Raw genomic sequence first — 10,951 nt, forward strand, 5'->3', positions numbered from 1 at the left:
TAAAATAAATATAGATATAGATTGTGGGGAATTCAAAAGTAGGTTACTTGTGATCTAACCATAAAGCACTTAGTCCGTGAGTACTTAATAAACATTTCTGCTGGGAGGACTACTGTTCAAGGCACACTCATCGTGATTTTTTGTGTGCTGACTCCTGCACCATTTATTTACTCTGAGCATAAAGAAATAAGTAAGACATCTAACGAGGGTTTAGCTATCCCCCTTTCTCTTTGAAGAGCAGTTTTTATAACTCTTTCAGATTGTGGGTAATGAATTAGCTTCATGGTTGAAACACACTCACTCTTTCCTGCTTATAACAATTACTTATAGAGCGATATTCCGGCTCCACATATCTGTAGTTCCATTTGCAAAGTGATTAGTAAGACTTTTTCTGAAATCCAATTCTGCTCTGCGGCTGGAGTCTACAGGCAGCCTTTTCTACTCAAGGGTGACAGCAGTAGTTCGCATGGACCACAGCCCTTATATCATTAGGATGACAGAACATATCTGGTCACGTGAAGTTGCTGAGTGATTAAAGCTGGGGGCCTTAGAAGGCGTGACTCAGAGAAGAAGTGCCTTATGGAAACCATCACTCTTCACACAGCTAAGTGTCCTCTCAAAGACATTTCTCAGCCATTGCTACCAGAACTACAACAGAAGTTATTCAACTCTCTTTGCTAGTGCAGTTAAATTCTGATACCAACTGTACTGTCATTGACTCTTTCCTTATGCTTTCATTAAAATGGCTTCCTAAGTTCTGGACTGCCCAGGCCCTGCATTTTCTGCTCTGCTTCTGTATTATCCTGCATCTGCTCTCATACCAGTGCACTCCCTGAGGCTACTTGACAAGTTCTGCCATGTCCTGATCAGTTCTGACCCCATGGCATCATTCACCCGCAGGGCACATTCTCTGCATTCCCCTACGATTCTTGCTGAAGTGATGTCCTAAGAGGAATCCCTTCCCCCTTCTCTCCACTAAGGTAACCCATAGCTATTTTGAACTCGCTATTAAGCAAATTCTTGATCTTATTAAGATCACTACCAAAATTATTCCTGCCATCTACTATTCCTTTTTGTTCTCTTAGCTTCTGTATGTGATGTATGCCAAAATGAAGAGACAGTCTTTAAATTCAATAAACATTTTGAGCACCTACTTTGTGTTCATGTATGTGAGGCAAGTCATATGTTATTTCATTTAATGCACACAACACTCCTTAATAGAGATTATTAACCCTGGTTAACCCATGAGTACTTTGGGATACAGCCAGCAGGGGCAAAATGAGAGTCAAACGTAGGTCTTCCAATTCCTTAAAGGACCTCAGATTACCTTAACTGATCCCCTGACTTTCTATATTGCCTACTCATGTCATATTCTCTAAAACATCACTACCAATATTATTTTAATCAGCTGATTTAATTTTAAACCATTAAATTTACTTTCTTAAATATTTACACTTGAAATACAAATCAAGGCTTAATTTGTATGAAATAGAGACTTTTTGTATAAAATACAATTAAAGATTTATTTTCTTTCCAAAGCCCTAGAAATTTCCACTCTTCCAAATATCATTTACTTAAGGCTTGCTCCTTATTATTCCTGCATCCTCTTGAATCTTTCTCAGAACTTTTCTTTTTCCTTTCCACACTTGGCACAGTTGATTAGTACATGTTAATTGTTCTTAAAGTTCCCTATTCTAGCCTCCTGCAACTCTGCCTAGTTTGCAATAGAAAAGTATTTCAATTTCATGTAACCTATTTTAAAGGCATATGGTTATATATAGTCGTGCCAGAAATATTAATAACATTCACTTGCCACCATGTGCCTTTTATAAAATTCTGCACAATTTCTGGTAAAAAAAAAAAATTATCATTACCTGAAAAACAAACACAAAAATAGCTTAGCATAGTAATAATATTATATATAACAAGACAAAATGTGCTAAAATATCAAGATAAAGAACTCACATTGAATCCACAAGCTTCCTGACTAGAGCAATTATATTCATTCCTCTAGATTTTTCCTCCTGTTTCTCTGTCTTTTGTTCCACTTTTGCGTATGCTGTCTCTGGTGAATAAGAATGTGTGGGAATTTCTTCCTTCCCTACAATGAACCTAAAGAAAAAAGCACAACGTGAGACATTTTTCACCATTTTTTAAAATATCAATGAGAAAATAAACTGATTTTGTTTATATATAAATAAAATATGGAAAGTACCTTATCATTTGAAATATTTTTCACAATATATGTCAAATCTAATCAATGTATTAAAAGTTAAAAATTGGCTTTTGAAATCTGAATACTCAAAAAATGTCAATAGTCAGTTGTTTGACAATGCAGGTTTTTTAAAAATTAAATTAACCAAGTAAAATATAACATAGCACTTTTATAAAGCACCCTTTTAAAATAAGACACCACTTTTTTAAGCTATTACACACAAAGTTTTTTCAAACAAAGAAGCAGATGAACTATTAACTTGGATCAACTAGTTAATGACAAAAAATTCATTTTATCTCTAAAACTTATTAGTTACAATTAAATGTGTTTCTCATTTTTTAGTGTAAATTTATATCTAATGTCACTTTAAGTAGCTGCAGTGCCATATAAGATCATCTATAGTATATACACACACCTGACCCAAGTTGCTTCCCGAGACTTTTCTACATAAGCAGCCTACTTAAGCCTCACTGTGGACTTTCCTAAGATCTCTCAAAGATCCCCGAACCCCAAACAAGTAGCAGCTGGGCTTGGTGTGCCCTGCACCTCTTGTGAAGCAGCCCCAAGCCTGGTATAAGGGGTAACTGGTCTCAATATACATTGCAATTTCCATCAGGTGGCCTCAAGCCTGACATAAGCTGTGTCCAGTGTTGGCCTGATATAACTTCAAGTAAGTGGCCAAAAACCCAGCACAAGGCAGCTGGCCTCAACTTACATTCTGGGGCCCACTAAAGGGTCCCGGGCCCAGAATGGCAACCAGTCTTGGTTCACAACATAACCTCTCCCAAGCACCTCCAAGTTCAGCAAAAGCAGCAACAAATCACAGATCACTTTGTAGCTCCCACTAGTTAGCCCAAGCCAGGAGTAGCTGACCTTGGCCTATACCACAGCCTCTCCCAAAAGCATCCAGAATCAACAAACCCAGTGGCCTGCTTCAAATTACACCACAGCAGCACCCAAACAGATCCACAAACAACACACCCAAAAGGCAGACTTGGCTGGCACCAGAGCCCCACTAAAGCAACTGCTGCTCTGTGGGATGGTCTGCTGAAGTCACAGCCAGTCAGCCTGAGATACAATCCCACCCACTGATGTCCCAATCAAGGCTCACCTACAACAGAAGGGCACACACAACACCTGAGACCACCTGAACCACCTGCCAGAGATGAACAGGGACACTACACACTGAGTCTCACAGAATACCTACTATATAAGGCCACTCTGCCAAGAGTGGGAGATATAGCTGATCTACCTTATACATAGAAACAAACATGGGGAGTCCGCCAAAATGTAGAGACAAAGAAACATGTCCCAAATGAAAGAACAGAACAGGAGAAAAACTTCAGAAAAAAGAACTAAACAAAATAGAGACAAGCAATCTACCAGATGCAAAACACTGGTTATAAGGATGCTCAAGGAACTTAGGGGAATAGTAGATGAACTTATTGAGAATGTCAACAAAGAGACAGGAAACATTAAAAAAAATCAGTTTGAAATGAAGAATATATTAGAGGAAATCAAGAGCAGATTAGATGAAGTAGTTTATCAAATGAGCAATCTGGAAGATAAGGTAGCAGAAAACACTCTATCAGAACAGCACAGAAAAAAAGAATAGTTTAAGGGACCCTTGGTACAACATCAAGCATACCAACATGTGCATCATAAGGATATCAGAAGGAGAAAAGAGAGCAAAGGATGGAAACTTTTTTTTGAAGAAATAATGACTGAAAACTTCACTAACCTGGCGATGGAAATAGACATACAAGTCCAGAAAACACAGAGAGTCACAAACATGGTGAACCCGAAGAGTCCCACACAAGACACATCATAATTAAAATGCTGAAGGTGAAAGATAAGTAGAGAATCATAAAAGTAGTGACAGAAAAGCAGTTAATTATGTATAAGGCAGCTCCCACAGGAATGCGAACTGATTTCTCACCAGAAACTGCAGGCCAAAAGACACTGGCACAAATATACAAAGTGATGTAAAGCAAAGACCTACATCCAAGATTATTTTACTTAGTACGGCTATCATTTAGAATAGAAGGAGAGATAAAGATCTTCCCAGACAAGAAAAAGCTCAGGGAGTTCATCACCACTAAACCAGTAGTACAGAAAATGTTAAAGGCACTCCTTTAAGTAAAAAAGATCAAAACTATGAATAAGGAAAAAATCCTCACAAAGGTAAATAGTAAAAGCAGTGGATCAACCAACTATAAAGCTAGTACAAAGGTTAAAAGGCAAAAGTAGAAAGATGATGAGTAATTACAACAACAAATTATGGAATACAGACAAATACATATACAATAAGTAAAAACAATGACAAAAACATACACATGGAGGGGATAAGTAAAAATTGTAGAGATTTTAGTATGTGTTTGAACTTAGGTACTTGAAGTAGACAGCTATAAACATAGCTTGGTATATATGAAGCACATGATAACCACAAACCAAAAATCTATAAGAAATAAAAAGGAATCCAAATATGACACTACACAAAGTCAACAACATACAAGAAAAGAGAGCAAAATAATAAGAAACAGAGAAGAAATACAAAAACAGTCATTAAATAATACCTGTCAATAATTACTTTAAATGTAAGTGGACTAACTGCTTAATCAAAGGACACAGTATGGCTAATATCTAAAGCAATCTTGAGAAAGAACACATTTAAAGGTATGTAACCTGATATCAAACTATATTACAAGGCTATAGTAATCAAAACAGCATGATTGTCATAAACAGAGACACACAGATCAATGGAACAGAATAAAGAACACAAAATAAACTCATGTCTATATGGAATTAATCTATGACAAAGAAGGCAAGAATATACAATGGGGTAAAGAGAGTATCTTCAATAAATGGTGTGGGGAAAACTGGACAGAAACATGCAAAAAAAAAGAAACTGGATCACTTTCTTATACCATATACAAGAATAATCTCAAAATAGATTAAATACTTAAACTGAAGACCCAAACTCCTAGAAGAACACATAGGCAGTAAACTCTTTGACATCACTCCTAGTAATACGTTTTTATATATATCTCCTCAGGCAAGGGAAACAAAAGAAAAATAAATAAACAAATGGATCTATATCAAACTAAAGAGTTTTTTATATAGGGAAGGAAACCAACAACAAAATGAAATGATAACCTACTGAATGGGAGAAGACATTCGCCAATGATATATCCAACAATGGGTTAATAATCAAACTATATACGGAACTCATACAACTTAACACCAAAAAGAAAACAGTCTGTTTTAAAAAAGGGCAGAGGATCTGAATAGACATTTCTCCAAAGGGGACATATAGATGGACAATCTATACTAATAAAAGAGTAATATGCTAATTAGACCGGGTTGACCGGACATCTTCCAGTCGTCCTGCCTTCCTTCCAGACAAAGCCACGGTGGCAGGGGCCAAGGCAGAGGTGGTTAGGGGCGAGATCAGGCTGGCGTGGGGGAGCAAACATTAGCGGGCAATTAGGCTGTCACGGGGGAGCAAGCAGTTAGAGGGAGATCAGGCCGGCAGGGGAGGACAGTTGGGAGTGATCAGGCCAGCAGGGGAGAGCAGTTAGGGGACGATCAGGCCAGCAGGGGAGCAGTTAGGAGGCAATCAGGCTGGCAGGCAGAGGTGGTTAGGGGTGATCAGGCAAGCATACAAGCAAGCGGTTAGGAGCCAGAGGTCCTGGATTGTGAGAGGGATGTCCGACTCCCGGGATCAGGCCTAAACCGGCAGTCGGACATCCCCCAAGGGGTCCCAGATTGGAGAGGGTGCAGGCCAGGCTGAGGACACACCCCCCTTTGCACGAGTTTTGTGCACTGGGCCTCTAGTACATATATAAAAAGATGGTCAATGTCACTAATCATCAGAAAAATGCAGATTAAAACCACAATCAGATATCACCTCACACCTGTCAGAATGGCTACCATCAATAAATCAACAAACAGGTGTGGGTGAGGATGTGGAGAAAACAGAACCCTCATGCATTATTGGTGGGATTTCAAATTGGTGCAGCCATTATGGAAAACAGTACAGAGGTTCCGCAAAAAATTAAAGTAGAACTACCATATGACTCAGAAAATCCACTTCTGGGTATTTATCCAAAGGAATTCAAAACACTACTTTAAAAAGATATATGCATCGCTTTGTTCAATGTAGCATTATTTAAAATAGTCAAAATGTTCATCAATAGATAAGGATGTGATATATATATATCTATATATATATATAGATATATATATATAAATATTGCTCCATCAAAATATGTATGTGTTTGTATATATATCTGTGTATATATACATATATATCAGCCATAAAAAAAAAGAATGAAATCTTGCCACTTGCAACAACATAGATGGAATTACAGAGTATTATGCTAAGTAAAATAATTTAGAGAAAGACAAATACCATATGATTTCACTCACATGTAAAATCTAAAAAAAAAACAAAATAAGTGAACAAACATAACAAACAAATAGATACTGAGAACAAACTGATGGTTGCCAGATGGGAAAGGAATTAAGAATAGGGTGAAGGGATTAACATGTACAAGTTGCCAGTTATACAAACAGTAACCAGGAGGTGAAGTATAGCATAGGAATATAGTCAATAATCCTTACTAATAAAAGCCTAAGTAGTCGTCACACCGTGATGCCCTCATGCCGTCACAAGATGGTTGCACACACAGCAGGTACACGCATGTGGGCGGGGCTGGGCTTGACGCTGCATGCGCAGCACAGAGCCTGCCTGGGAGTCTCACCTCCTCCCAGCGCGCAGAACTGGGAGGAGGCGGGTCCCCCAGCTCCACTAGGCAAGGCCTGCCTGGGGGTCTGGTGAGGCTTGCCTGGGGGTCCCCCGGCTACGCGCAGTGAGGCCTGCCTGGGGAGTCTGGGGGTCCTGCCTCCCGGCTCTGCATGGCACGGAGGCGGGACCCCCGGCTCCGGCCTACCTCTTTGGGGCAATCCATTGAGGAGTCCCGGATGGGTGGGAGGAGGCTACCTCTTTGGGGCAATCAATTCTGGGGCTCCCGAACTGTGACAGGGCACAGGCCAGGCTGGGGGAACCCCCCCACCCCGAGTGCATGAATTTCGTGCACTGGGCCTCTAGTATTTTAATAACTATGTATGATGTCAGATGGGTACTAGACTTATCCAGATGATGACACCTTAAGTTACATAAATGTCTAATCTACACTAATAAAAGAGAAACATGCAAATTGACCATCACTCTGCTACACCCACAAGCCACGCCCACCAGCCAATCAGGAGCAAGTATGCAAATCAACCCAACCAAGATGGCGACCGGCCACGGAGCTGGAGCAAGCAGGAGGCTTGGGTTGCCCCCGGCGATGGAGAAAGCCAAGCTTCCGGCTGGCCCTGGCCTCCGCTTAAGGAGGTGCTGAAAAGAAAAAAGAAAAAGAGAAAAAGGAGGAGCTGGGACCTTGGGACGCCGGGGTGATCAGGCCAGGATGGGATGGCAGGCACCGTTGGGAGTAAGCAGACCAGCAGGGGGGCCAGTTGGGGGTGAGCAAGCCGTCAGTGGGGGTCAGTTGTGGGCGATCAGGACAGTGGGGGGGGGGGGAGCAGTTAGAGGGGACCCAGGCCTGCAGGGGAGAGCAGTTTGGGAGAACCAGGCCTGCAGGGGAGGGCAGTTGGGGGGGACCAGGCCTGCAGGAGAGGGAAATTGGGGGTGACCAGGCCTGCAGGAGAGGAAAGTTTGGGACAACCGGGCCTGCAGGGAAGGCCAGTTGTGGGGACCCAGGCCTGCAGTGGAGAGCAGTTGGGGGGGGACCAGGCCTGCAGGGGAGGGCAGTTATGGGTGACCAGGCTGGCAGGGGAGGGAAGTTAGGGGCAAACAGGCTGGCAGGGGAGCAGTTAGGCATCAATCAAGCTGGCAGGGGAGTGGTTAGGGGGTGATCAGGTTGGCAGGCAGAAGCAGTTAGGGGCAATCAGGAAGGCAGGCAGGATCGGGCCTAAACAGGAAGTCGGACATCCCTCAAGGGGTCCCAGATTGGAGAGAGTGCAGGCTGGGCTGAGGGACACCACCCTCCCCCCCATGCATGAATTCCATGCACCAGGCCTCTAGTCACTATGTTATAAACCTGAAACTAATATTGCATGTCAACTGTAACTGGTAAATAAATAAAATTTAAATAATAATAACCAATGTTTTGAGCACTATGTGTCATGCATATAGTTCTATATAGATTTCCTACATTAACTCATTTGACCCTCAAAATAATCTGATGAGACAATCATATAAAAGCTTCTCCTAGGATGGAAACCCACCCTAATGCTTCCCTCCCATATTTGCAGTAAATACCACACTACTAACCATCACTAAGCATTTGCTGTATGTACTTTGAAGAAGAAAATAGGCAACATTTATGACATAAACTGGAAGAGCACTGGGTTTGGAATAAGTATATATAATCACCATGTGATGTTAAATGAAATTAGTCAAACATTCTAAACCTCAGATTTTTCATCATGCCACATGGACATAAAAATACCATCTCATAGAATTGTTGTGAAAACTTAGTTTTCTAATCCTATGTGAAAGTGCTTGGTGAACTACAAAATACAATGCTAATTTTAACCAACATTTCCACAGTGAGTGTCCACCATGTGTCAATTACTGTGGCAAGCGATGGGCTATAAAATATTTGACAAAGCATGAGTCCTGCCTTAAAAAAGCCCATAATCTGGTACCACACCATTAAGTACTTAATATTCCAATAATTGTTCATGTGAAACTTTGTCTTTCTAAGCCATCTGAGGAGAGTTCTGGTAATTATTTTCTAATGCCTCATGGTATAAGGCACACAATAAGTCCCAAAGTAGATGCTGACTGACTGATCATTTAGGTGAAAATCTAATAAATTACGCTTTCAATGAAATACTCACAAAGTCACTTTTGTGACTTCTAAAATTACATTCAACTTTAAAATTGAGTCAATAAATATTATAATTATGTATAACAACATTACTTTTTATTTACTTCTTAACATAAAGCAAGTAAAATATGCTCCTTACCTAAGTGCAGAGAATGTGAATCCTTTCAAACCATCTTTGCACCTACAACAACAAAAATGTGCAATGATTAAATTACATGTTTTGAGACATAAAGTATCATATTAATTAGCTATTGAAATTTTTCTGCAAAATGATTATTTTTTTTAAAGGTGAAACTTTTAGGCTGATAATCAGAGCAGTACAAATGGTCAAAACAAACTATAGTGAAGCAAGCTATCTTACATAAAACGATGTTTTCCTACATCGTATTGCCATAACTTAAGGCTCAACTCTCAGATTTGCAGGTTGAAGAGAGATTTAAGCAAATCTTCCCAGGGCTCCATGTGGACTTGAAATGAAGGTTGGGAGCGGAACATTCTTCATTCTACCCAATCCATAGGGGAGCTATTTGTTTTGAAGTAAAAGGACACATACACCTGCTGGGTATTATGCAAAGGTCAATTCAAGGTCCTGACTTCTCCCTACTTATTAATGCAATGAATGCAGTGCAATGCAGAGTTGGCAGGCACACACATAAAAAAAGCTTCAAGTTTAGTTCAACAGTTTTAACTTCTGAGTAAGCCCACTCATATCACAGAGCATGGGGAACAGGGTAGGGGTGTGGGGAGAGCACAGAGCGAGGATTCCAAATAATATTTAATGAGTACTTCTTATTGCTTGGCATTGTTTTGGACCTTTATATGTGTTGTCTCATATCATATCACAACTGTATGAATAGTTGTTTCTCTATTCCATAGCTGTGCAGAGGGCCCCCAAAATATAGCAACTTCCCAGATGTTACAAAATAAACAGTAGTCAGAATTCTGGAGGAAAAAATGTTCATCTAACTTAAAAGTCATACCTCCTCCTGAAAAAGTGTATTCCATTTAATTAAGAGAGACTCAAACCACATGACAATCAAGAAGAAAAAAAAAAGGCGGTCAGATCTGCAAAAACTATTTAACAAAATTTAAAAATGAGGACATTATTTTGCTTTATAGTTATGATCAAGTTACTAAGGAATCTTTGGGTATCTAGTATCAAAATCCCTTGGAGAAACTATAAAGATTGGTGATATAATAATGTTGTAATGTATATTAATATGACCCTAGCTATTCTTGGACAAAAAATACAACCTCAAGTCTAATTGGGTAATTCTCTCTGTATACCTTTTATATAACAAGTCACAAAGAAAATGTACCAAAAACATAAGAAATCTATCTTAAATTTTAGATAAGTACATTTTATTGGAGGGCATATAAAATCTCAGAAAATAATTTCATCCGTGTGCACAAAGATGTTTTAAAACACTTAAGAATTCATTTCAATTAAGAAACATGATTTACTCTGTGGTCATGTTAACAGTGAGAAATGTAACTGTGGTCATGTTAACAGTGAGAAATGTAACCACAGAATTTAGCTAACACACTGCATAATTACCTACAGAATGAAGGTAAAGGCAAAAGAATTTATATGTTAAGCTAATAATAGTGCATGGGAATACTGTAGCATTAAAAATCTTAAACTTAAAAATAAATCTTAAACTTATCTTTTTCCATCTGAAGAAAGTGTTTCTCAGTAATTTAAAACCCATAATTGAGGAATTTCTAGATAGGTGTGGTGGTGAGGGGGTAGGCTAGTGGTCTACTGACTGGAAAACAGAAAGCAGTAGATTGATTAAAAGATTATATACAACTGGGAACAAATTGCAGCTTT

At 39.5% G+C, this 10,951-nt stretch overlaps 1 protein-coding gene across 3 annotated transcripts in view; it reads right to left on the reverse strand.

Annotated features, from left to right (window-relative positions):
- The window catches only part of TMEM135 (transmembrane protein 135), a 238,274-nt gene that overhangs the window by 23,233 nt on the left and 204,090 nt on the right, over nt 1-10,951 (reverse strand). For all 3 annotated transcript variants that reach the window (XM_054724637.1, XM_054724636.1, XM_054724638.1), the window contains 2 exons: nt 9,257-9,298; nt 1,966-2,112 (listed from right to left, as the gene is read on the reverse strand). In XM_054724637.1, coding sequence (XP_054580612.1) covers nt 1,966-2,112; nt 9,257-9,298 — 189 coding nt within the window. The remainder of the gene's footprint in view (nt 1-1,965; nt 2,113-9,256; nt 9,299-10,951) is intronic.

Source organism: Eptesicus fuscus, chromosome 13 (assembly GCF_027574615.1).
Source record: "Eptesicus fuscus isolate TK198812 chromosome 13, DD_ASM_mEF_20220401, whole genome shotgun sequence".
Classification (NCBI taxonomy): domain Eukaryota; kingdom Metazoa; phylum Chordata; class Mammalia; order Chiroptera; family Vespertilionidae; genus Eptesicus; species Eptesicus fuscus.